Genomic DNA, 26,286 nt, shown 5'->3' on the forward strand with positions numbered 1-26,286 from the left:
AGAGAGCAAGACCCTCGCCCGGCAAGGCCACAAGTTGGTAGGCCTTAAAAAACAGTTTTAACTAGGAATTCTAGATGGAAGGGTTCCTTTAGAAAGTTATTCCATTACGCCGTACAGTATGCGCAGTATTATCGAGGTTAGGGTATAAAGTCCTCAGTTCACTTTAGAAGATAAAAAACCGATGAAAGGGGCTTTGTGATTCACGACTACAAAACTGGTTGATGGCAGTGGATGATGCATTTTGATAAAACTGTATTTTCTGGGCCATTCGATCCGGTTTAGTTTCAACAATATTCTAAGAGGGACTTTATAGGAAAGAAGTTGCACATATAATAAGGTACTATATTATCTATCTTTTAAGCAATAATAGACTACTATAGTAATATTCCGTACACCTCGATAACTTGGGAAGAAGACGAGGCACAGACTTGAGCTCCACACTCATACCGGCGAAGCCCCTAAAAAAATCATGAACTTCTAATCAAGGACTTCTTTCCTTCAGACAATTGGGGTTCTTTGTATGGCGTCTCAGATGATGGATAGAACCGTGGAACGCTGACGATTTTCTTTAATACGAGACCAATGCTGCTTACTTCGTATGTTCTGGGTTTCTTGCTTTATACCTGAGTAGAATAATTTGTCTCATAGTGGGACATGCAAAGATATCAAATATATTTTAAAAATATCAATCCAGAAAATCTTGCTAGTATATAATTAATGCAAATAAACAAAAAGCAGAGGAAACGGCCTGCTGATGCTGTCCTGGGTTATCTTTCTCGTCGTCCCTCTGCTGTAGGTAGTAGGGAAGTACCTAATGCTGACATCGCCTGCGCTATAACTGGACCCGCGGGGTTTAAGCCCCGTCCCACCATCTCCGTCGACACCACTCCTTGTGCATTCTACCAGGGCATACACTTTCTCACTTGCTTGCATCCTGTTGTACACCCTCCAGACTATCTGGACCCTGACGCCTACGTTTTCGTCTTTTGTCGGAGAGTAATGCCCCTACAATCCAGACCAAGATTGCGACACACCATTGGCGATTTTGAAGATGGCTGACAGAACGGACGGCTTCTTGCATGTTGGTCCCCCACGAGTACCTCGGAGGCCCGCTTATTAAATATTGTCTGTGTTCTAGGATCTCGAAAAACAATACTGTCCCCCATTGGACCCGGCATTATTTAGCGCAATCGTCTCCGATTTTGATTTGGCGGACCCCGAAAACGTGAAGCAGCTCCATGACACGCTTGATGCCTTGAAGGTCACCGCCGAAGAGCAGCAGGATCTCCCCTTCGACCCGTCCGGCACGGGTGGTCTGGGAGTCGCTGGAGTGTTGGATCCAGATGGCATCTCTGAGCCCAGCACGTCGCGAAATGACACGTTAGGATCGCGGGAGACAGACATCACGAGTTTGAAGTCTGATCTTTCTTCTTTGGGCATCGAGCAGAAGGACACGAAGAAAGGAACGAACAATGACCGTCGATCGTCACCGCACGGCCAGGCTTCATACATTGTCGGTTCCAACGGGTCACTAAGTCTGACCGGCATGACGGTGGAGGAGAAGACCGCCTATTTGACGGAAATGTTCCCATCAGTGGACGCCTTCACTATCAAACATACGCTCACAAAGTGCGATAACGATGTCGACCGGTCAATGGACGTTCTCCTCAACCTGGCCTTCTTCGAGGAACAGGGTCCCACAGACGATGGACTCAAGGTCTCCATTCCGAAAGGTATTGACGGCTTTGCTGAGGGATCTTCTGGCGTCAATGGGAAAAAGAAGGGGAAAAACAGAAAGACCAAAGTTAATAATGCTCTCACCAGTCCGTCCAGCCCTGATTCAGTAGTGGCATCCCCCCAGTCCGAAACCGTTGTGGCCAATAAGTGGGATGCTGGCAAGAAGGATGTGGAATTCATATGCTCGAGAACCTTCCCGGTCCTGCAGAAGGAGACTGTCGCGTCTGCGTACCACTCGAATGGTGCGTCACTGTCCGCCACTATTCATTTCCTAGCGACATCTCATGCACCCAAGGATGACGCCTCGAGAAGTGACGATCCTGTCACAGTGGCCCAAGTCGCGGAGCTCGCGCAAGAGTTCCCCACTATCCCGGCTACGACCTTGGAAGGACTGCTCAAAATCACGAGGAACTCGATTTCTGCTGCCAACGAGCTGGCCGCTGCAATGACAGTCCAGCCCTCAGCACCTCAATTATCGGATCTCATCCGTATCAATGCACCGTCTCCGGTTACCGAACAGCAGGAGAAGTCGGTTACTGTCAAACCTCCTGCTAGTCCGAGAATTGCTTCCGACTACGATAGCGCCCAGAGTGCTGCCAGAGCTCATCTTACCGCTGGTGCTGATGCGTTCGCAAAGGCATCTGCGGCGTATCGCCGAAGCAAATCGGACCGCCTGATGGGTGGTGCCGCGGCATATTACTCCGCGGTTGGGCGAGATCACATCGAAAAGGCGAAGAGAGAAGCATCTGCTGCAGCAGATGCCCTGGTCGATTCACAGTCGACCTCCGATGTTCTTGATCTGCACGGTGTCTCTGTGCAAGATGCTGTCCGAATCGCAAGTGCCCGAGTCTCCCAATGGTGGGATTCTCTAGGAGATTCCAAGTATGGGCCGGGAGGCGGAGCAGCTCGATACCCTTACAGAATTGTCACTGGAGTTGGACGACACAGTCGAGACGGGACGTCGCGACTGGGACCGGCTGTCGGCAAGATGCTGGCAAGAGAGGGATGGAGAGTAGAGGTTGGCGAAGGTGTCTTGACAGTGACTGGCATGGTTCGGCGTCGTTGAACAGCGTTTTCTGACATCTTTTGTGATGCGGAATTTATGTGATGTTTTCTTGATGAGCTCTAAAGATACCCCCGCAGTATTTCGGCGCTATTTCGTGACATTTTCTGTATTTGCTACTATACAACTCTGCAGTTTTGGTTGTGATTTTGGTTCCATCTACTCTACGTTCATATCACACCCTGCATGAAAGAATGGGCACATCCTCTGCAATAGGGATAAGGTCTAATCATACCACTTCTGCTTGCTTGTGGCTGAGATGGCGATGCTTCAAAGTGATTTCAAAGTATGTTGCGCTGCCTGTAATTCTCCCCGCAAAATGACGTAAGATTAATTACGCGGGATTTGGAATCTCCTGCAAGACGGTGGCCGAGCGACACCGACAAGCATCTCTCTGAGAAATCACGTTGTCATTTTTGAGCTACATACGTCGGTGTATTATTTGTTTTCTCTTATTCGTCAATTTGGGCCTCGACTTTTACTAATCTCAGCGCTTCAAACGCAAATCCCACTTGTCGAGCCCCTCCGCCTTTAGCTATACCAGCGCTCTCTCCACTTGAAGATACAAACCAGCCGTCACCCATCCCCATGTTTTATTTCCAGCGACTCCGGCTTAATCCTCTCCGTCAACAACTCTCTCACCGTACCACAGTAGTTCAACTGATATCGTCTCCGACACAGACGTCATCGATAAGACGAACTATTTCCACCAATTCTGCCTGCGCTAATACTTCTGTGACGAGAACGGCGGCTGCGCGATCGTTGCAGAATCACCGACAACTCAGAAGTCGCCTGCCTACTACCGCCACAGTTCTGAAATCCGCATCTTTCATATCGTTTTTGGGATCGCTCTTCAGTTCCAGCGTCCGCGCCGAAGACGACAATATGTCTTATCCGGATAAGAGAACCGAGGACGAGTGGAGGGCGGTGCTCAGCCCAGGTATGTTGTGTTATGTGTCTATGATGGAACATCTTTATTACTTCACCATCTCTCGTTTCTATGCTGACAATTGGTTGGTACTTTCCTCTTCTAGAGCAATTCCGGGTCCTCCGTCAAAAAGGGACTGAGCCTGCGTTCACCGGTCAATACGACAAGCACTATCCATCCAAGGGCATCTACACCTGCGCCGGCTGCGATGCCCCGCTCTATAAGGCCGCGCACAAGTTCAATTCCGGCTGCGGCTGGCCCGCATACTTTGACTCTATCCCTGGGGCGGTTACCAGACACGTCGACCGGTCCTTCGGCATGGAGCGCACCGAGATTGTCTGCAGCAATTGTGGCGGACATCTGGGACATGTCTTCCAGGGCGAAGGATTCCCGACGCCGACGGACGAGAGACACTGCGTGAACAGCATCAGCTTGAAATTCACCGAGGACGAGTCGAGAGTGCCGTCAAACGACGGGGAAAAGCAACGGGAGAAGGCGAAGGCGTGAAGTCATTGTAGCAGGTTGGACTTTATAAGAGAGGTCACTCATGGATAATGAAGAATGAGTCTCGTTGGGTTGTATATTTGGAGTGAAAATGGCCAATTGGTGCCAGACCAGAATATTGGTTGGGAGGGCAGCATATGGGGTGTCATACATCGATAGAGGCTGCTCTGGACACATCAGGGAGATTAATTCTAGCCGTTGTTAATATCGAACATCTAGATTTATGCGTTCGAACCACTGATCAAGATTATCAAGATAACAAGGAATGGTGAATGATTCGCCACTCCAGCCTGCGCAGGCGGCTCGCCCGGTTGCCCGCAGCCCCGGCGGGCAGCCAACCTTAGTGAGACCATCCCAAGTTTACTAAACCACACTTCGCGACATCAAGGGTGTCCTGAATCGATTATTACCTTTTCCCTCGTGTCTGCCAACTGCTCCGACTGGCACACTCTTCTCACCCTCATTCTTTTTGTTCTCCTTGCAGCCATGTCACGGCGTCCCACCCCCGATCGGGCTGCGCAGAACCAGCAGGTGATCAAGAATCTGCTGAAGTTAGAGCCCAACAAGATCTGCGCCGATTGCAAGCGGAACAAGCGTAGGTGGCCTATCTTTCTATGTCCCAGTCGCCTTATTAGAATGAACCTATTTTTTGCTGACTTATGGTGATTCCGATTAGATCCACGATGGGCCTCTTGGAATCTGGGCGTGTTCATCTGCATCCGCTGCTCGGGCATCCACAGGGGCATGGGCACCCATATCAGTCGAGTCAAGTCCGTCGACCTGGACGCGTGGACCGATGAACAGTTACAGAGCGTGATGAAATGGGGAAATGCCAGAGCGAACAAGTCCGTGACCCCATGCAGATATATCTTGCGGTGACTGTGCTGACGGATGGTTGTGCGCAGATACTGGGAAGCGAAATTGGGGCCGGGCCATGTTCCTTCAGAGGCGTAAGTGATATTTGTCTCTATGGATTGCTTATTAAATTTTTGCTGACGATGACTCTTACAGCAAGATCGAAAACTTCATTCGAACAAAGTACGAGTCAAAGCGATGGGTGATGGACGGACCTATGCCCGACCCCTCCACCCTTGACGATGGTGACGACGTTGTGAGTATTAGACCAGCATTAGCTCTATTTGGCCTGTATATCTTGCTAACGCGCTTTCTAGCCCCTGTCTGTTGTGCAGGAGAAAGCGAAACTCGAGCGGTCAGCCTCTCAGCGTGTATCCTCTACGAGCCAACCTCCCGCCCGGCAACAACAACAACAGCAACAGTCCGTAGACCTTTTCGGAGATGACATCGCGACTCCTCCTGCACGACCGAGCACGACAGATCCGTCCGCGGGAACCCGTCCTCCCGCTTCCAAGGCCCCTGCCCAACCTGCGGCGAAACAGACCAAACCGGCGGATTCATTGCTAGGATTGGATTTCTTCGGCAGCAGCCAGTCCACTCCATCCAGTCGTCCAGGGAGCACTGCACCCACCTCTGGTGGATCCACGGGAATGTCGCGGCCTGACCTGAAACAATCCATCCTGTCTCTGTATGCGACGGCCCCGAAGCCGCAGCCGGCGCCGGCCCAGCATGAGCGGACGTCTTCTTTCGGCAATCTGTCGTCTTCGCAGTCGCAGTCGTCAAATCTGGGAGCCTTGACGGACGCATTCAGCGGCCTAAGTTTCCCGTCGACGACAACATCGTCCCCGGCGCCTCAGAAGGCACAGGACACGTCTCCTTTCTCCAACCTAGCCAGCTTCACCAGTCCAAAGTCTCAGCCCGCAGCACCCAAGGTGACATCCCCGAGCAGTTCGATCAGTGGTGGCGATCTCTTCGACAGTATCGCTTCGAGCAATGCGCCCCCAAAACCTGCGGCACGGAATTCGTCTGTCTCTTCGAATGGTCTGGACTTTAGCTTCTCTCAGACGACCACTGCGTCAGCGTCGAAACCAAACCCTCCCAAATCGTCGGCTGCCAATGATCTGTTCGACCTGACATCGACGACGACGACGACGACGACGACCATGACAACGACGCCATCTCCACCTTCCAAACCCACGTCACCACCATCTGCTACGAATGTGAACTCCGTATTCAACCTCTCATCCTCATCATTCTCCGACACATCTAAATCCGCACCAAAGGCGGCGGCGACCACATCTACGTCGGCTGTCACCAGCATGCTTTCATCGGCAAGCATAGATCCATGGGGAAGCAACGCATGGAGCACGCCAGATCCGGCCCCAGCGCCGTCCACCACTACCTCAACGATCTCCAGCGCGATGAAGGTTCCAGAAACGTTGACAGCGAACGACATCGGGGCCGGCTGGGGCACGCCGGCTACATCTGCTGCCAGCAAACCTGCTCCCACCGTTGCCGCAGACGAGGACTTTGGCGGCTGGGCCAGTGCTGCTCCGACTTCGAGCAGCGACAACACTCTAACCAGCAAACCGGTAACCAGCTTCAGCGCAGCAAATGATGATCTTTTCTCGAACGTTTGGCAGTGAAGAGACGAGATGGGTGGGATTTCTCTTTGTTTTTTTCTTTAACCTTAATACTTTGTTTGACCTTTTTTTTTCTTCATATTTGCACTCTGTTATGACATCGACATCGACATCGACATTGATGTGGACAGTGGACATACACACATACATACATAGTACATACGTACAGGACATGCCTAACATATTAGCTTTTTTTTATTTCTTTTTGAATCAATGAAAAATGAAATTGAAAATTGAAAAAAAAAGAATCTAACTCTAGTAAACTGTAATAATTCTTCGAGTCAGTCAGTAGTAATTCATTAATATGAGGATTGAACTGAAGGATCATCAGTCAATTATAATAATTATTCCTTATGCATGTGCAGTACATTACATACAGTATAAGTACATGGTCATAGACATGGTTTGCCTTTTTTGTAAATCAAATAGGGTATGTACCCTTTTTTGTTTTTTTTTCCGTTTTTCTTTTTCTTTCCTCGCGTGATTGCTTGCTTTGCTTTGCTTTGCTTGCTTGCTCGCTCGATTGATTTTGTTAATTTACCTACTTACCTACTTACTTCATTATTCCTAATCCTACATCTTCATTTTTCCCATAATGAGACAGACGTCTGAGACATGGATAAAAAAAATACAAGACGAGACGAGACGAGATGAGACAAGACGTGACAGAAATGAGAATGGGTATTTTCGCATTGAAAAAGGGGAAAAAAAAAGACAAGAAAAAAAAAGATGCCATCATAATATTTACGTTGCGGGGTCGGTCGGTCGTCACGAGGTGGAAGAATCTGCTTGTCCTGAGCCTGTGCCTGTGCCGGACCCGGCTGCTGTACCGGACGAAAGAGAGATGTTTGCTCGGCTTTCGTTGTTGACGGGTTCGCGTGGTCGTGTCCATGTGCGGATGTGGCCTGTATGTAGGTATCGTTTGTATGTCAGTCAGTCAGTTCTCATATATTACTCTGACCGGTGCTAAGACATATAATATCAGCATTTTTTTTACGAACCTTCCAGAGAAGAAGTCAGGATATAATCCTCGTGGAATCCAAGCCAGCATATCGGGTCTTCGCCAACGACTTTCGACTGTATTTTTCATTGTGCTGGATTAGCATGAGCTCTTAATTAACATGCGCGAGTCGGAATAGATAGTATAGTCAGTCGTACCATAATCGGAGGCAACAGCGCCGTCAGCTTCCGCGGCTCTACCGGGTGTCGCACAGTGTCCTCCTCGTAATCGTCTGCCCTTTCTGTTCGATCGGAATCAGAGCGTACCCCCGTACTGTCCGTTCGGTGTCGACTCGGGTGATGCGTGCTTGCGATGACGCTGTTCCGTTGTCGAGCGCTGGCTTGGAGCTGGACGAGGAAAAAACAAGAATTAGTCAGAATCGAAAATGTCGAGCTACAATACGTCAATTGAAACATACCGCTTTCGGACGGTGCAGCATCCCAACGTTGAAATCCCAGAGAAGCAGTCGGCAGTCGTCGCCAACACTGCCAAATCGATATGTTCGCTTGTCACATCGCCACGGGTCAAAGGCAACCGCCGAAACCCACGAGTTGTGTCCCTGACATCGAGCAACGATCTTCCGCTCGGCGAGAGACCATATCGATACCAGGTCGTCCTGGCCACCAGTGACAATGTATTTGCCGTCTGGAGACCAGCAGACGCAGATCATCCCCCCGTAGTAGCTGGGGAAAACGTCTGTTACTCTGTAGGATACGTCAGCACCTAGTAATATGGATACTGCTGAAGTGCCACTCACTCCTCTTTCAAGTAATTGATAACCCGTAACGTTCCGTCCTCTAGAACCACGGCCAGATGCCTGTGGTCTGGCGAGAACGCAAACTGATTGATTCGTTGGTTCGACACCTTCCACACCGCCACCGGATTGGTCTTCTGGTTCTTCGAATTCACCGACTTCAGGACGTGCATGGCTTTCCGCGTGGACGTGCTGCCATTCCTAGACTCGTCCGTGCCTGCCTCCATTTCCGGCGTGAAGAACGCGTCATCCTTTTCCTTGTCGTAGACGACCAGTTGCCCATTGGCATGCGCGGCCAGAAACAGATTCTCGGAGCCCGGTATCCATTTGATATGCGTCACGGGGCTGTTGTTGACAACTCCGTTCTTGTTGATGCGGGCGTATTTCTGCGACATGGGTTCGTACCAGATTATGTCGCCCGCGGACGATCCCATGATGACATCGATGTGAGTCGCCGACTTGGTCAATTCGTTGACGTCGTGGCATAACATGTGCGCCTTCGTAAATAGGATCTTCGTCAACGGTTCCTCCTTGTTCTTAGCACTGAGGTCGAGCCACTGAAACGCGCGGTTGATGTTCGCGAAAGCGAAGAGACCATCGGGGTTTCTCTCCGCCAGGCGCTTGGCGGTCGATTCGTGCGTGATGACCCTGGACACAAAAGAGGAGCTGCTCTTGACGATGTTGTTCTTCGGTTTCCGTCGTTTCAACCCATCCTTCGCCGAAGAGACCGCCAGCGCCGGATTGCCCTCCCCGAATGCAGGCGCAGATGCATTGCTCCGGGGGGCGGAGTCGCTCCCGCTGTCTGACCGTCTGCCTTCTCGCTCGCTCTCCTTTATGATTTTGAGGTCCGATGACAGGGACTTGATGTTGTAGAAATTGGGCGTATTCTTGCGCTGGCCGGTCACGACTAGGGAGAGCTTCACTCCGGAAGTCGGAGGGGTCGGGACTGTTGCGAGAGGGTTGGGATTCGTGACCGGGGCTTCGGACGGATGGGGAGGAGGGGTCGCTAGATGTAAATCGTCCACGAGCTCATACGTTCCTAATACCCAGAGTTTGTGTGTCAGCACTATCACACACAATTCGACATGCTAATCCTATACTCACCTTCTCCGACCTGAAGCGGACAGCCACCTTCGGGGTGACTGATAACGTTGTTGGTTTCAATGATCGGCACCGCCATCCCATTTGAAGCGCCTGCCGCGTAGGCGACAGGAACCGAATAGCGAGGCGGTGGAGGAGGTAGGACGCTATGGAAAATGGCAATCAGTAAGAGTCCGGCAAAGTCGTCTAGTGCCTGTATTATTATTGCTGGGCCGCGAGGAGGCAATTCTTTTTATAGAACAGAATTGGTTAAGTTCCCGCGTGTCACAACTCTTCTGCTGCAGAGGAGCACACGGGATGCGCCATCCCGTTGTCGTTGAAGAATGGACATCTGGAGGCACCGAAATTGCAATGGGGGGATTAATTAGCTTGTGAGATAACGGCATGTACTTACAACATGGTGGCAGTGGATCCTGCAAAAGCGACTGACTGCAGTTGACGCTATCAAAAAGGTCCCAGCGTGGGGCGAGGCCAACACCACGCAACAGATAACGAAGGAAAACGATAAATGCCAGCGATCTCACCACCGGCGACCAGCTTGTGGCGTGATCAATCCAGGAATAAAATGATCCTCGGAAGAAGAGCCCTCGTGAGATCAAATTCAGGCACAATGACGTGACAGCCCGAGCCCGGAATCAATTTGGCTTTGACAAATCGCAGGATATTCGCGCGCAGCACAAGATCAAGTCGAAAAAGACCGTTGAAGGATCGCAAAACCGCCCAAGTACCACGTGGGAGCACTCTGGGACCGTTGAGCTTGGTGTATCTTATCTCCTGCAGGTTTAGTTAAGCAGCACCGCGAACCGGCAAGCCGGCGTCAGGCCGCGGACGACCGGAGAAGAGCAACCGGGAGCTTCGGAAGCCGTTTCGACAGACAGCGGGTGCTCGGCGACGCTGGAGGACAGGAAGATTGTCGAGAACGAGATGGAGAGCAGATGAACGAAGAAAAGGTGGGAGAGTGCGGAGGCGACGTCTCATTGACCTGGGGAGGGGGCCCGGCGCCGGCAGTTCTGGGGTAATTCTTAGGGAGCGACCTTAGTCAACCAGGCGGGTTCCTGGGCGCTGCAAAGGCGTGGGAGGCCGCGTGGCGCTGGCGTTGGGAGGAACCAAACAATGGCACCAGGTCACCAGCTGCTGGGTAAGAAGAGACGAGGAAGAGTCTGGATTGAGATGACGTCAACTGCAATTACTAGCAGTCTGCACAGGCAGATGCGAAAGGCGAGACTCGGCGCAAGCGTCGAAATCTGGGGTAGCAGAGAACAGCTGGAGAAGACCCCGCGGGCACGGGGCAGCGGCCCAGCTTGCAGGCGCCAGCGCTGTGGTTGGCCGCCGCCCAGCGCTGATCAGCTGTGCTGCCCTGGCATGACCTCATGCTCTCTGACAAAAAACATGCCATGCTCTCTTTGTCTCATTATCGTGGTGGTTCTAGGGTATCTACTCAGCTATATAGGTACAGTAAAATAGAAACAAGCAGTCGACAAGACACCTAATCCAAACTACGCTAAGTCGTCCGCCCAATGCTGTGGAACAGGTCTCGATCCGCCCCAACGATGAAATCGCTCTCGACACTTTCAAGCCTTTTACAGAGTGAATCTATCATCCCCCGCTCCCGCTGACTCGTCGCCAGATCACTACTGCCGCGGCGCCCGCGCAGACCACTGCACCCAGGGCGATGCCCCAGGCCATCCACTTGCTATCCAGGTCCTCCTCCGTCCGTGGGAACGCCGTACTCGGCTCCATCGCCGCCTCTGCAATGTGCACGAAGACCTCCTGGATCGAGTTCCACGTCACACTCACATGCAGCGGCGGCCCTGGCATCCCTAGCCGTGCGGTGTACTCGTGCGGCTGGCACTCTGCCCGCTGCGTCGTCCGATCCAAATCTGCCTTCAATGCAAGGAACACGCTGGGGAGCTCCTCGAGGTGTGGGTATTTGGCCCGCAGGGCGGGAATGTAGGCAAATGAGTCCGGGTCGGAGGAATCGTAGGTGTAGGCGATCACGTCACACTGGTCGAGGAGCTTCGTCTGGTTCTCCAGGATCGCGGGCTCGAGCTCCCCAAGTTCATCCAAGATCAGGTAGCACTGCTTCCCACCGGGGAGCTCCACCGTGTTGACCGCCGTTCGAGGCTGGATGGTTGGGTGATATGTTGGGCTGAATCCGCGCGACAGGAAGGCATCCAGCAGAGACGACTTCCCCGACCCGGGAGCTCCTACCACATGACAGAGCACGACGTTGCGGCCGACCCGACCGGGTCGTCGCCGTCGTTTTCGGGGCTTCGTGACCTTCAAAGCAGCCGTGGTGGATGGGTTACTGCGGTCCGACGATTCAAACCCCAGATAAGCCAGATATTCGAGCGTCGTCTTGGGGGACGTGAAGGTTGTCATGCTCCACTGAGCCAACCAACCCTGGAGAGTGACATGACCGGCCTCGTTCCGTACCGTGGACGATGGAAACGAGCATTCCGTCCAGCAGCTCGGCAGCCCCGGCGTCGGAGCAAAGAGCGACGCCAATTCCGAGTCATTCAACCCCCCATCGTTATCCTTATCGGAAAGAAGGAAGAGATCCACGAAGAAGCGGTACCCCTCCGGCGACAATTCGGCAGACGAGTAAGGCGGGACTTCGAACTTGGGGTGGAGATACGACTCCTGGAGCGATAGATTGTCCGTGTATTGAAAAGTACGCAGGATGATCCACACCGTCTCGTGACGGCCTTTCTCCGCGTACAGCTTGTTCAAGTGGAGGAAACCTCGGGAGTCGATGCCTGAAGGCGTGACCGAATCCGGGTATGTCTTTTGGATGGTCTCCTTGATGTGGACGAGATCTTCCTGGCTCAAGGGCTTTCCGAAACACTTCATCTGGAAGTCTTCAATCTCCTTGTCCGACAGATATCCATCACGGTCCTTATCGCACAGGTAGAATATGCGCTGTAAGGCCGCGACGGCGGCGGGCTTCAGAACCGACTCCTTGGAATCGAACAGCGGCGCAATGGGGTGGGTGACTGCTTTCTGGCAGAGGAAGAAGGCTTCGTTCACGTTTCGATGTTCCCGAGCGCTCGATCGAATGCATGAGTCGATCTCCTTGAACTCCGCCATCAACGGGAGCATCTCCTCCTCGATGACCTGGGCATCACTGCCTTCCGCCCCCAAGTCGGATTTGTTGGCACAGAGCACGACGGGCACATTGACGCCTAAGGAGCGGAAATACGGCAACCAGAACAATGCCACTCTCTCGTAGCTGTAGTGATCCGAATAGACCAGGAGAATCACGTTCGACTTCCGGATCTCTCGGGCCAAGTTGGCTCGTTCTTGAGGGAGGGCGGACGTATCCACCACGGTAGTCGTCGTCACATTCTCGGGCGTTCCGATGGTAGGAGGAATTGTTATCTGGGGGAGCACCGGCTGGATCTTATTTGTGACGAAAACCCCCTTCACCAAGGAAGTGATCAGGCTGGACTTGCCTGTTCCTTCGTCCCCGCAGACGCAGATCCGCACTGTAGGGAGGCGCATCAGTATTCGGAGCAACCAAGCAGTCCTATGCACCAACGCAACATACCCGTAGCCATCCTCGAGAAAGCGGGCGAAAGCGACGCCTGCTCACACCGTCTGTTTCCCAAGAAGACCCATCACGGTTGCATCGAACTCAATGATGGCAGCGAAGGCTCACTGTCTGGCGGCAGTTCCTGGCCATCCGTCGCGGGACGTACGCGGGAGCTTCCCGTGAGAGGCAGTCGCGGAACAACGTATGGCCGGCCGGACTGCGGACTGCTGACGCATGAGGCCTGAGCACTGCTGCCCCCCAGTGCACTGAGACACGCCTGATTCTGGGCGCATCTGCGATTATATTTGTGCTTTAGACATCGGTCAAATCAATCTGTCGAATCGGTCGCCTCTCGCCGTCCGAGCTGCCTCCGGATCCGTTGCTTCCGCTGCTTGGCCGAGGGTGGCGGCAGCTCAGCCGCTTTGGAACGATTCCAAGTCTATTACGGAGTGGTAGTAGTTAGTTACCTTAAGTTGTTGCTAGCTGAGAGCTGGTAATTCCGTAGGCTTCCATGGAGTGTCACCGCCGCTGACGCAGCCAGTTTAATACATCGTGCCCTGTTCCATCTACCATTTGCATACTGTGCATTTGAGGCTCAGTTGCGATTGTCAGCCTTGGCTGGCTGTCCCGTTTCCGATCCCCCGTCTGCAATCCAGCCCCAACTTCGCTGGCCCACCATCGTATTAATATTACACCCGTGTCATCATCCATCACCAACCACCCCCCAGAGCTGCCTGCAACTTGGTGATTGCGTCGCACGTCGCAAAGATGCCTCTCGGGATCCACAACCCACTGCCCTCGTCCATGAGGAGTACGTCTTGCCCTCAGCCCGTCCCCGAAGGGTTTCCCCGCAATCCGAGCGTGCCGCTAATCTTTGCTATCAGGCGAGTGCAGGAAGGCTGGCAAGATCCTCGCCTCGTTCATTGACCCTCGACAAGCCTTTGGGCCAGACAAGATTATTCCCCCGGAAATTCTGGCGGGCGCAAAGGTCAGTCGCATTCCAAAATGCGCGATTTTTTTTTCCCTGCAACGCTGACCAGCAGCTTTTCAGGGTCTCGCGATCCTCTCTGTCTTGAAAGCGGGGTTTCTTGGTTCCGGTCGTTTCGGTTCCGGCGTCGTCGTTGCTCGACTCCCAGATGGCTCATGGTCGGCACCCTCCGCGATCGCCACGGCTGGCGCCGGGTTTGGAGGACAGATTGGCTTTGAATTAACCGATTTTGTGTTCATTCTCAATGACGCGGCCGCTGTTCGCACCTTTTCGCAGGCTGGCAGTATCACGTTGGGTGGAAATGTTTCGATCGCGGCAGGGCCAGTGGGAAGAAATGCCGAAGCTGCTGGTGCGGCCAGCGCAAGAGGCGTTGCCGCCGTCTTTTCTTACTCCAAGACCAAAGGCTTGTTTGCTGGAGTCAGTCTGGAGGGGAGTGTCCTGGTCGAGCGCAGAGATGCCAATGAGAAGTTGTACAACAGCCGCGTCACTGCCCGTCAACTGCTGAGCGGCTCCATCCCTCCTCCTCCAGCGGCCGAGCCACTCATGCGGGTGCTCAATTCCCGGGCGTTTTCGGGGTACGGCAGCGCAGGAAGCTATGGGGACTCCATGTACAACGACATCCCGATCTATGACGACAACCATGATGATCTGGTTTGGGAGGGTCGCCGGGGCCCGGCGTACGGCGAAGGGGTGAGAAGGGACCGTGCAGGCCCGTATGATGACTACGAATACCACGATCGGCCCCGTCGCACGACCACGTGGACCGACGATGTCTATGATCGACCCAGCCCGGGATCCCTGAACCGATCCTACACTACTCGAGCAAATCCCTCCGAGACGTTTGATAGCATCGCTCAGAGGCGTGGTGGTTTTAACGATGATGGCAAGCCGTCCCGTCCCACCGCCCCGAAGCCGGTCTTTGGACAGCGAACCGGAGCAGCCCCGGAAACTCGGAAGGACCAGGCGATCGCTCTGTACACGTTCGACGCAGACCAGGAGGGTGATCTAGGGTTCAAGAAGGGCGAGATCATCACGATTTTGAAGAGGACGGACAAGGCAGAGGATTGGTGGACGGGACAGATAGGCGACCGCATAGGCATCTTTCCCAGGTATGGACTGAGTGTGATTGACGGGTAAAACAGATCGGTCACTGACTCGCAATGCAGCAACTACGTCGAAGCACTGTGAAAGCCAGCCCGTTACGGTGTAGGACTGTTGACTCTATGATCTATATCTACAGGGTGGAGCCACTGGCGTCGATGCAAGTGGCGGCTCTGGCCATCGCAGATCGATCTACTCGCACGGTATTCTCTCTGTCCAGTGATACCAAGGCTCTATTGACACAACAATTCTATCCCTTTGATGCCGGATTCCCCCAAAGTTGCAGGACTGGAGTTCTTGACTCGCGGGCACTTGGACTTGATTTCGGTTGACCTGATTTCGTTGTTCACACCGGGGTTGTCATTGTTTTTTTCTTCTGTCGTTTTCTCGCATTCCGTTGGTACATATTACTCTGAGCTGCTATATCGGTCTTCTCGCGTGAATATTTCGGTGTCTGTTGTGTGCGTTCGTATTCCTAACCTGTTTCTCTCTTTCTCCTGCATTGTTGTCCTCTGGATTCATCCGACCGTTAACCAGGGTTTCTTAATCGATTGGCGTGTTTATCCCTCCCATCCCAAAGAAATGACCGTAGAGCCAGAAAAGAGGACCGTAAGATGGCCGGTTCCTAGATGTCGAATGCCATTTTCCGAATCACCCTGCAGCCAGATATATGGGTCGGCTGGCGGTACCCGAAGAACGAAGCTTGGCAGAGCCTAAAATAGAAAAGGCCCCCTTGCCGTCCGCCGTGGGGTCACGGGACGGCAGTCACGGGAGTTTAATTAGGACGGACCAGCTGGGAATAAATTTCCGTCCCCCCGCTTGCTGCCCTCCTTAAAGGCCGTGAGGGACGATCGATGGGATGCAAAAAAGAACCCCATGGATGAGTATGGTTATTATGTAATTACCCAATAGAACAGAATCGCCAGCTGTGCGGACGCTCGAAGGCCAGGCCAGGTTGCAGCCTCCTGGAAGGATGGTCAACTCAGACAAAGCTCGGGGGCCTAATCGAGGCTGGACCAATTGTCAGGCCATATAATTCATTGTTCCAATCTTGCTCCAGTGAACCCCATTTCCTGCCTGATGATTGGGAAAACAAGAATGGCTGCATCGGTTGGATCGCTGGAGCGTTGGCGAGTCGTGGTGATGCGAACGACGGCTTCCAATTAAGGATCTCGGAGACTGGAGCGGCTGCCCACAATCTGGGTCCGAGCATCAATCTGATCGACTGCCTCCTGACAGCTGGGAGGATCAAGTGTAGCGATGATTATCAATCTCTCTATCTGTCTATCTGTGTATCGATGACTCGCATCCCGCCGTTTCCTTTTAGCTTCACCAACTCCACGTGTGGGCGGCGGACGGCTGGCCCGCTCGGCAGCAACGGCGACAACAATGCCAACAATGCAGTCACAGGGCCAGAGACAATGACCGTTCAGGCGCAGACCACACGACTGCTCCTTTTCCAGGAGCTCCTGGAACGTAGGAGGAACCGTAGGCTCGCTGTCGAGATTCTAGACCAACGTAACCACCAGCCCACGGCCTGGCAGGCTCGCGGCTGGCCGGGCTGGCAGCGAGTCGCTGTGCGCCGCCAGCCCCTATTCAGCACTCGCAAGAAGACTCCGTACACGCTGGACCTGCTCTGCGTGCGTTTCTACAGTGCCGGGCAGCGACGGGCGGGCGCAAGGGGCGGCGGTCCGGGGTAGGAGGGAGCGACAGCCATGTTGCGCAGGTGGGCGGCGCTGGAGCGTCAAAGCCTCACGCCTCCTGTCAATTCCACCACGATTCTAGCCGGCCAACCACCGTTTCCTGGCCCTCTTCCCACTCCACCTGCACGAACGTCCTCGAAACCTGCTCTCTCCGCTTCTCTGTGCCCTGCTAGCTCATCAGATCCTCCGTTGCTGTCGCTCTCAGATGTGCATAGCCCGCCTCTCTCCCTCCTCCGAGTTTCGATGACCGTTCGTCCTTGCTGTCTTCCGGCCCAGGCGGTGCAGCAGCAACCCCGTACACGGCGCTCCTCCTCTCCCGCCTCCAGGGAGCCTCTGCCGTCTCCTCGATCTCCATTGATCCCTTCCGATGCAGGTGTGTGATGCTCCCTCTCTTATCACGCCGCTCCCATCCGCAAGTCGTTGGGGATGCGGGCGCATCCTTCGTTTCCCCGACAGATGCCAATCAACCGAGGGCGTTGGTCCAGTGCTCTACATTATCTCTGGGACTGTGTCGGCTAACTGGTGTTGATTTGGTAGGCCTCTACTAGCTCCTACGAGACCGAAGGGGGCTATGCCACGAGGAGAGGCCATGTTCCCCATCTGTCGATAAGTGATCCAAGCCATCATGTCACCGAGGCGATTGGGCATATGTATGATGATGATTACGATCGAAGAGACTCGAGACGGTTAAGCTCCATGTCCCAACCCCGCAGCGAAACCCCCCCGATGCCTTCGCACAGTAGTGGGACTTCGGACACCCAGGATGGAGCGGGGGAATCCTCCCCCGACGGGAATGACCGTCAGCCCAAGGAGTCACCACGGGCCGAGCGACCGAAGTCATCCTCGTATGAGCGCAACAGGACTTCCATCCACCAGGCAGCTTCCGACACGGCCACGTCCTCGTTCCCTCTCAATGACATCGACTACGAATCGAACCCGGCCGCCGTGGCCCAGGAGCTCAACAACCTCGCCGCCATCCGGAGGATGTCGATGGATGTCACCAGTGACCCCGACTTACCGTCCTTCTCCAACTTCCAGGTGCCCTCCCTCGCGCCGTCGTCTTCCGCGGACGAAAACGATGCGTCTCGACTCTTCTGGGTGCCCGCTCGCCTCCATCCCGAGCTGGCGCCCATGGAATTCAAGTCCTTCATCGAGAGCAAGGCTGAACAAATCAGGCGGCGGTCACGCGACTTCTCAGCGGCCAACTCGGGTCTCGAGCGACAGGGGTCGGGTGGGGGCCTGCGGCGAAAGCGATCCATGTTGTCGAGGCAAATCGACAATTCGAACGGATATACCGATGGTGCGGAGAGGCTGGAAAGGAAACGCTCGACATCACAGCAGGGCAAGCAGGACACCTTCACTCCGAACTTGCAGGATCTGGAGAAGTTAGTGGACGGCACCAAGCAGCTAAATAAAGACGCGCTCGCCCTCCTGGGAGGTGTGGAGCGTCTCGATTTATCATCGAATGAAGACAAGCCGATCCTCCCTCCAGCCCCTCCGGGTCACAGCCTCAAGCGGTCGACAAGAACCCAATACAGGAAAGGCAGCTTGAAGAGAGGCGAGCGATTGCCATACTCGAAGCGAGTTGGCAGAACTCAGGAGACAATAGGAGAAGAGTCGTCCTCGGCCGCGCCGTCCTCCGAAGAACGACCGGCGTTCAAAGGACTGACTCGCGCGTCGACTGATCCTGGTCTAGGCGTTTCTGAAAGAACCTTACAACGATACCAAACGTCATCTAAGCCAGCTCAGGGTGACACTTCGTCTCCAGAAAGCACTCCGAGCTCAACGTTTGACTCTACACCCGATCAGAAGGCGTCCAACAATGCCGCAGAACCCTCCCCTCAATCTCGGCAATGGCATTCGCGTATTAGCTCCAATGGGCGATCGACTTTAGAAATTCCCCAGTCAGCCCAAACGGTGCCACGAATCGTGGAGACCCCTCCTCCTACTCCTCCCCCTCAATTCGAGAACCGGCCTGGCACAACACCGTCCAACTTACAATCGACCGTGATTCCAGAGCGAACATCCGCCAGTGATGCACATCCCCCCACGGCAGCATCTTCCAGCGCTTCCTCAAACGATCCCAATAGTAGCCCACGACCAAAGCGGCCGTCTCTCCACAGGCAGAACAGCCACACCGCTCAGACCCTTACCGATATCGCGTCAAATCCCGCACCGCTTCCAGGCAACACTACCCGAACGGACAGCTTGTCTGTGATTCCCACCCTCACTGAAGACAAGAAGCCCGAGAGTAAAAAGTCCAAGGACAAGAAGGAGAGTGAAGGAAGCCGGAAATCCAGCTGGCACTGGCTGCTCGGAACGGAAGACAAGGAGAAAGAGAAGAAAAAGGAGAAGGAGAAGGACAAGGACAAGGAGAAGGACAAGGACGGTGAAAGCAAGAAAGGGAAATTGAAGCACTCTGTGTCGGGGGAGAAAATCCATGACAAACATGACAACACCCGCCTCGATGTGGCTCAAACCTCCATCGATAGTGTACCCCGAGGTCGGGAAAGTCTGGTTCTGGAGCGGCCCGCCGATCCGAAGCTGGAAGAGGAGCGCCGGAAAGAGAGCGCGCGAAAATCGTCCGGGGAGTCGAAAAAGGAGAAAGAATCCGGCCTTCTGTCGTCGATCTTTGGTGGTGGCAAGAAGAGGAGCGGTTCCGGAGACGGCCACAAGAAGCATTCGTCCCGCAACCTCTCTCCGGAACCTCCTGCACGGGAGCTGATACCGGATGTCGACTACGCCTGGACTCGATTCTCGATCCTGGAAGAGAGAGCCATTTATCGGCTGGCACATATTAAACTGGCGAACCCGCGTCGGCCGCTGTATTCTCAGGTCCTCCTGAGCAACTTCATGTACTCGTACCTGGCCAAGGTTCAACAGATGCACCCGCAGATGGCGATCCCGACGTCGCCAGCGCAGAGGGCACAACAACAGAAGATCAAGGACCAACCGGAGGAGTACACGCAGTACCAGCGATATCAAGAGGTGAGACTAACTCTGCCTTGTTTGTGTGTGAGTCTGTCGCTGACGCTTGTAACAGCAATACGGTGATAACGCCTATGACGAATCTCAAATGTATGGTTATGAGTCTGATGACCGCTATCAATCCCAATTGAGAGGGAGCCAGCAAGGCTATGAGAACGGAAGCGTATACGGACCAGGGCACCAGCCATATGGAGGGGCGTATTCTTCTTTTGGCGACGCTGCGCAATTGGATGACGACGACGATATGTGGTGAGACCTTGATGATCTTGGCATGGGTGTTGGGATTTTGTCTGCAGAACACGGGGCGGAGAATTGGAATGCCTTTTGGCGACCGGGGGTGTTCTTTTTTTTTCTTTTTTGGTTATGAATAAGCATCTTTACATATGCTGTTCCCCGTTCAATTGCACTTTTCCTGTACTCTGCTTCATACTTCTGCAGTCAGTTCGATTTTAACTGGCTGTTTTCTTTGTTAATTTTTTTTCTTGCTGATTTTTTACGCCGGCGTCTGATTATTGGGGCATAGCGTTTCGAGGGAATTGTTCTTTTGCCTTTCTCTTCTCAGCCTATTATTTCCATGTCCGTCTCTTTCCATCCGGTACATTCTGTATTCTCCATTAATGGTTTTTTTGCCTGTTACACGCTGTGACGACTGCTACGGTCTTATTTATCTAGCTGCACCCATATTATGTATTTAATCTCACGCAGTCTATTAGCCTCGTTAGACTCGGTGCCTGCGTCGGGAAGTGGATTGAGCGGAATGAGCCCGGTATAAATGAGTAATTCTACTTTCGATGATACTCCTTGGATTTATTTGCTCGATCAGAGTGGTGATTAGGAGTAAGGGGTTGGCACGTAGGGCCTAGATCTTATCCTCCGCATAGACTGTCACGTGATGCGGGTGTGACATCCAGGGCGGTGAACTCCGCGGTCGAGCGACATCGCCGCCTTCGCCGTGTCACAGCCACCCGATACCTCGACAAACCTCACTCGGCCTCTGTTTTCTCGAGACGTTGAGCCATCCTCACTATCTCCCGTATCTGCGACCTGTATTTAAACAGAGGGGCCCTCTGTTAGCGTCCACTCGGGAGAAATTTCTGAACGAGCCCAAGAGCAAGGCGTGTGAGACCATCATCAAGCAGGATGAGCGACGCCTACGAGCGAGAACAGTATGTCTTTTTTTCCCCCCTGTATATTACGCATGGGTTAGTTTTAATTTTTAACGCCGTCCCAGACAAAACAATGCCCTCCTCAACTCGCTAGCCCAGAAGACGTCGGCGCTGAAGTCGGTCACGATCGACATCTACGACAATGCCCGGAATCAGGAAACGATCGATAGCACGGTTCGTCTGCATAGCCTGCTTTTTTTTAAAAAAAAATACTGTCAACACGATGGTTATTGATGCTGACTCTGTGATGTTATCAGAACGAGGTCTTTTCGTCCCTCTCAACGAGTCTCAGAGGTAGCGCAAGCCGCTTGACCCGCGCCGCGAAACAAGGCGATACGATCGCTGTGTTGAAGGTCGCAACCATCTGCGTCGCTGCAGGCGTGGGTCTTTGGGTGTTATTGGGGTGGATTTTCTGAAAAGAAGAAGGAAACAAATAAAGCTCTTGCTCTTGCTCTTGCTCTTGCTTCTGTTTTTGCCGCCCCGACCCGACCTCGACGTGCAGAATCGGCTTTTGAGTTTTGACTTGTAACGTTGCGAGCCGACGTTCGTCACGCACAGCCGAAGAACAACCATATCTCGCTGGAGGAAGAAGAGAAGAGACATTGACATTGACGTCTGATGACCAGCGTCTGGCGTTCTGTGGATATGAGCGGCTGGGCCGCTCACCTCACTGCTCACTGTTCAGCTTTGTTTCCGGCAGGGAGTTCCTTTGGTATTATTAGGATGGGATTTTGACTTGTCTTGGTTTATTTACTTGTATTGTATTGTATTGCATTGCTTCACATCTCAGCGCCGCCACTTACTACTTTCTACTACATACCTATATGATAATTATCCGCCTTCTTTCTCGTCTCGGAGGCTACGAGGTTCTTTAGGTCATCCAGGTCATTCGATCAGGCCGTGTATCTCATCTGTGAGCTTAAATGGACTGAACTGAACATAGCGCAATGTGCTGTACCGCTGCTGGGCATCATTGATTGATTGATTCGATTATTGTATGTACATACAGTACAGTACAGCACAGCGCAGCGCTTTTTGTGGAGTTGTTTGGACCTTTTTCCCCCTTTCCATCTGTTGCATCTCATTTTTTTGTACCCTCTGCTCAACAAGCAACAGGCACTTTAGGGTACATACTTTCTTACATACAATACACAGTGGACAATTCAATAGATACCATTTCCAGCTATACATACCTAGCTAGTAATAATATAACATCAATCTGAACATCAACCTTGACGCAGGAGCTAGTAAACTAAGGAGTCGGACTACCTTGGCATAGCGGAAAAAAAAAACAGAGAGAGGGAGAGAGATTAAATAAAACTTAATATTACTTACTTACTTATTTATTTATTTAATCAATTATTGCAGCTCTGTCCATAAAATTATATTAATTGACTTGGACTAGATCTATCTATCTATCTATTTATCTATCTAGGTATGTACATAGGTCCAATCCAATCCAGTTCAATCCAAGGTCCACACCCCGATCTCGATCTCTACATATATATCAATAGATGTAGATTCTATTCTTCTCAATACTTATTACTTACTGTGTACGTAGGTATGTTGTGTTATGTCGTCTTGTCTGTGTTGGTCTATGATCAGGTTATTTAATAATATCAGACGACGATTCCGGCTAGACCGCATTCCTGATGAAATGAAAGAAATTCATGAAACAGCCACACATAACCCAGCTCCCAGATTCTTAAATTTTTTTATTCTTTTAGTGTTTTTTTTTTAGAAGTAAAAGTCCAGACGTCACGTCATGACTTGTCTTGCTTTACTACTTACGTACCGTACCTTTCTTCAAATTCTTCTTCTGTCCGTTGTTTGCTGTCTGTTTTTTTTTTGTCCGGGTGGCTTGAAATTCTGTGTCCGTACGACAAAAATGCGCCACGGGGGACAAAATAAATACATGTACCTACCTCCTACTCGACGTATCGATACGGATCAGAGTCCACAGTTTAGTCTGGTTTAACTCTGGAGATACTGTTTCTATGCTAGAGTTATGTTGTAGCTGTTTTCGGATACAGTTGTGTTTATTTTCCTGATTGGGGGGATAGTAGAATGTGAACGCAGCCGGATATGTCTATCCATCGCGATGCTTCTGTTTTCAGCTTCCTTCCCCCAACGCCTGTGTCGGGGGAGAATTAGAAACAAAAATGTAATAATATTAATAAAAACTTACGGTTTTCCTGCCTTGTTACTCTTCCTCTTCTCTTCTCTCAAGACGGGCCAAGATCCGTCTCCTCCTTCCAGTCAATAAATAATACTCGTCTCGGCTTGGTTCAAGGCCGGAAGGAAAATGAAAGTCCAGACTGTCCTTCTCGGCCTTGGCCTCCTCTTTGGATCCTGGTTCTTGATCTTCTATTGTCGTCACTGGGCGGATGGGAATCTGTTGACCACTCTGGGCGAAATAGCGATCGGTCGGGCGCACTGGCGAGACGATTGGGAGGAGACTCATCTCACCACTTTTTCAAGCCCCGATTCGGATGGAAAGGCAAAAGACAATGTGATTCAGCATGGCTCAGTCTCCCGGCAAACCGCCGGTGGAAAAGTTCCATCTCGGGCAACGGACGTCCCCCAGACTGGTGATACGACATCACCAATCCCAGACGCCCCGAAGCTGCCCGCCGAGCCAGCAAACAACACTGATGAAACCTCTCAACTCGTCTGCCAAACGCCCCCCGGAGCAAGGTATGACCATCTTCGCAGTATACCCAGCAACAGAGGCCCCGCTCGTTTCCGCGCGAACAAGATTCGCTACTTCTTCGCCCTGAACCTGCAGCAGTCGGCGAAGGTCATGCCTCGTCTGATGGAGAGTATTGTGCAAGCAATGAAATACCTCGGACCGGAGCGGTGCGCCTTGTCTGTCGTTGAGGGACCGTCTGAGGATGGCACGCACGAGATTCTCGAAAATTTCCAGACAGAAGTCGAATTGATGGGTTCCCACTTCTACCACAACACTAGTTCTTTGGACCCGAAAGCACCAAGTTCGGAGCGCGTCGAGAAGCTCGCAAAACTGCGCAACATGGCATTGGCTCCGCTGTGGAGTGGTCACGATCGACATAAGTTCGCATCAGACTCGATCGTCATCTTCCTCGACGACATTGCCCTCTGTCCCGAGGATATTCTCGAGTTGCTGCACCAGCACGTTACCCAGTCGGCTCACATGGCTTGTGCCTTCGATTGGATCTTGGAAGGGAGCACCTTCAACAACGTCTGGGTGTCGCGGTCCATGGTGGGAGACCTCTTCTTCGAAATCCCTCACGACGGCTCGTGGGCCTACAAAGACGACCTGTTCTGGGATGACCCGTCCAGCCGGAAAAGGTACGAGTCAAAGTTACCCTTGCAAGTCTATTCATGCTGGGGAGGGATGGTCACGCTGAACGCACAACCGTTCGCCCGGGGCAAATTGAAGTTCCGGAGCTCAGAAGACGGGGAATGCTTCATGGGCGAAGCTACGTTGCTGGCCAAAGACATGTGGCGACAAGAGATGGGGAAGATCATGGTCGTGCCCACCGTTAATGTTGGATATTCCAACGATGGAAGCAGCAAGGCAAAGGAGCGGAGAGGTTACGTTCACGACCACGTCGACATGACAAGCACTGTCGACAGTCCAGGGGAGAAAATCGATTGGCAGAAGAAGCCTCCAGCGATGGTTAAATGCCTGCCGGATTGGAACCGACCGTCCTGGGTAGATCCGGTGTAGTTGAATCTTTTTCATGTGGATCGATCATGACATCGTCTTCTCTGTAAATAGTCATATTTGGGACATGACAGTAGTGAAGAAGATTTAGACTTTTTCATTGACAGGAGAAGCCCCGAATCGAGAAGTCTGTAATCCATGAAATGAATGCGTAGATAGGCGAATCAGTGCTCCGTACAGGGAATTTCAACATGGGACACAATCAGTAGTCATCAATCATAAAAACTGCACATTGTGAATGAATTTCCAAACAGTATCAATTTGGTGGCTCAAGCTGTTCCTGGTCAGCCATCATCTGCTGTTTCGACCTTTGTAATTGTAAACCATCATCTTTGGAGTCAGTTCGGAATTGGCTTATTCGTGCGTGGCAGAGAATCGAAAGACGGTGGCCACAGACAGGAGGAGCGATCAGACCAACCCCTACAGGTCATCCCGTCTGGTGAATAACTTTTGTTTCCATGGATTGCACCATAAAGGAATTCCCGTGCCATCCTCCGTGCCCTGTCATCGAATCCTCGTGCGAATAAAAATTATCTACCAGTTCAACCCTTGTGGGCTCGTTGAGACATAAATTGTTTGGACTCTTTTCCCATCCCGTCGATCGGTGTATTTTGAGTTTGCAAAGCTCTGCCGGGCCAAGTGGGCCGCCCGTCAGGGACCCAGACCGGGTTTCAAGCAGAACCTGCTGAGAGTAGTATCACCATCTTGGGCCGCGAGAAAAAATGACGGAAAAGCCCTAACGAAGTGGATATCACGGGTATCGTGCTCGGTCCCTGCGTGGCTATTGGCAATCTGGCGCATACTACGGGTCTACCTAGCTAGGTAGGCTTTCGACTTTCGATATGATGATGGATCTTGCCAGGCAAAATCAAATTTGATCGCCTAAATGTATTGGACCTTATCAACGCTGGCGTGCCAGCTGAGCAGACAGGCCGTCACACCGGATAAGAAAAGCGTTGCACATTGGTCAGAAACCAAAAAGATTACTCCGTACTTCAAGAGTGATAACAGACAAACTGCATTTGCACGTGTCGATACTCAATCATTCAATGTTGTCAAGCCATGTGTGTGGAGCCAGAACTGTTAGGCTTCTCCCCGAGAACATTGATATCCGTACGATTGGCATGAGGAGTGGACTATTGGCTGCAAGCTAAGTTGCACAGCGTTGAAACTTAAAACCTAGCACTTGCAGGGCAGTGCAGCTATGACAATGCGCAGGTCGAGGTTTCTGGTGGGAGACCATCTGTTATCTCCATAGACTAACAAAGTAATCCGTCCTGACTGCCAGCGACTCGAGCGGCGTGACCGCTCCTGGCGTACTTCGTATCTTTGACTAGGTGCATCATGCAACTTCGTTGAATGCAAGGACTGTTCAGCAGGTGCGAGCTGCTAATTGATCTTCCGTTCATCATTCTGGTGTCTTTCTTCCCAGCTGACCGACGTCAGGCTGGTTGGGGATCTGCAGTGGGTCGGGCGCTCGGGAAGAGCAAAAAAAAATTGGCGCCTGATAA

At 52.4% G+C, this 26,286-nt stretch overlaps 8 protein-coding genes across 8 annotated transcripts; 6 read left to right on the forward strand and 2 right to left on the reverse strand.

Annotated features, from left to right (window-relative positions):
- Positions 1–1,051: 1,051 nt before the first annotated feature.
- T310_0183 (Smr domain protein) lies at positions 1,052–4,235 on the forward strand (the record flags this gene model as incomplete). Its single annotated transcript, XM_013476955.1, has 5 exons — positions 1,052–1,096; positions 1,139–2,765; positions 2,936–3,086; positions 3,292–3,740; positions 3,835–4,235. 5 exons carry the CDS (start codon positions 1,052–1,054, stop codon positions 4,233–4,235), a joined length of 2,673 nt encoding a protein of 890 aa, XP_013332409.1.
- A 483-nt stretch (positions 4,236–4,718) lies between these two features.
- T310_0184 (Stromal membrane-associated protein) lies at positions 4,719–6,733 on the forward strand (the record flags this gene model as incomplete). Its single annotated transcript, XM_013476956.1, has 5 exons — positions 4,719–4,827; positions 4,909–5,077; positions 5,138–5,182; positions 5,244–5,343; positions 5,405–6,733. 5 exons carry the CDS (start codon positions 4,719–4,721, stop codon positions 6,731–6,733), a joined length of 1,752 nt encoding a protein of 583 aa, XP_013332410.1.
- A 765-nt stretch (positions 6,734–7,498) lies between these two features.
- Positions 7,499–9,984, reverse strand: T310_0185 (Catabolite repressor protein (CreC); the record flags this gene model as incomplete). Its single annotated transcript, XM_013476957.1, has 7 exons — positions 7,499–7,635; positions 7,732–7,807; positions 7,889–8,077; positions 8,149–8,434; positions 8,488–9,523; positions 9,589–9,731; positions 9,980–9,984. 7 exons carry the CDS (start codon positions 9,982–9,984, stop codon positions 7,499–7,501), a joined length of 1,872 nt encoding a protein of 623 aa, XP_013332411.1.
- Positions 9,985–11,181: 1,197 nt separating this feature from the next.
- T310_0186 (Mitochondrial Rho GTPase 1) lies at positions 11,182–13,145 on the reverse strand (the record flags this gene model as incomplete). The annotated part of the gene is made up of 2 exons (XM_013476958.1): positions 11,182–13,073; positions 13,136–13,145. The coding sequence occupies 2 exons, from the start codon at positions 13,143–13,145 to the stop codon at positions 11,182–11,184; spliced, it is 1,902 nt and encodes a 633-aa protein (XP_013332412.1).
- A 743-nt stretch (positions 13,146–13,888) lies between these two features.
- T310_0187 (DUF500 and SH3 domain protein) lies at positions 13,889–15,541 on the forward strand (the record flags this gene model as incomplete). Its single annotated transcript, XM_013476959.1, has 4 exons — positions 13,889–13,931; positions 14,005–14,108; positions 14,172–15,217; positions 15,349–15,541. 4 exons carry the CDS (start codon positions 13,889–13,891, stop codon positions 15,539–15,541), a joined length of 1,386 nt encoding a protein of 461 aa, XP_013332413.1.
- A 966-nt stretch (positions 15,542–16,507) lies between these two features.
- Positions 16,508–20,153, forward strand: T310_0188 (Telomere silencing protein Zds1; the record flags this gene model as incomplete). The annotated part of the gene is made up of 4 exons (XM_013476960.1): positions 16,508–16,905; positions 16,936–17,285; positions 17,478–19,900; positions 19,956–20,153. The coding sequence occupies 4 exons, from the start codon at positions 16,508–16,510 to the stop codon at positions 20,151–20,153; spliced, it is 3,369 nt and encodes a 1,122-aa protein (XP_013332414.1).
- An 887-nt stretch (positions 20,154–21,040) lies between these two features.
- Positions 21,041–21,482, forward strand: T310_0189 (uncharacterized protein; the record flags this gene model as incomplete). Its single annotated transcript, XM_013476961.1, has 3 exons — positions 21,041–21,066; positions 21,132–21,240; positions 21,324–21,482. The coding sequence occupies 3 exons, from the start codon at positions 21,041–21,043 to the stop codon at positions 21,480–21,482; spliced, it is 294 nt and encodes a 97-aa protein (XP_013332415.1).
- A 1,889-nt stretch (positions 21,483–23,371) lies between these two features.
- Positions 23,372–24,778, forward strand: T310_0190 (Alpha-1,3-mannosyltransferase CMT1; the record flags this gene model as incomplete). The annotated part of the gene is made up of 1 exon (XM_013476962.1): positions 23,372–24,778. One exon carries the CDS (start codon positions 23,372–23,374, stop codon positions 24,776–24,778), a length of 1,407 nt encoding a protein of 468 aa, XP_013332416.1.
- Between the last annotated feature and the right edge of the window lie 1,508 nt (positions 24,779–26,286).

Source organism: Rasamsonia emersonii, assembly GCF_000968595.1.
Source record: "Rasamsonia emersonii CBS 393.64 chromosome Unknown ctg1118621759668, whole genome shotgun sequence".
NCBI lineage: Eukaryota > Fungi > Ascomycota > Eurotiomycetes > Eurotiales > Trichocomaceae > Rasamsonia > Rasamsonia emersonii.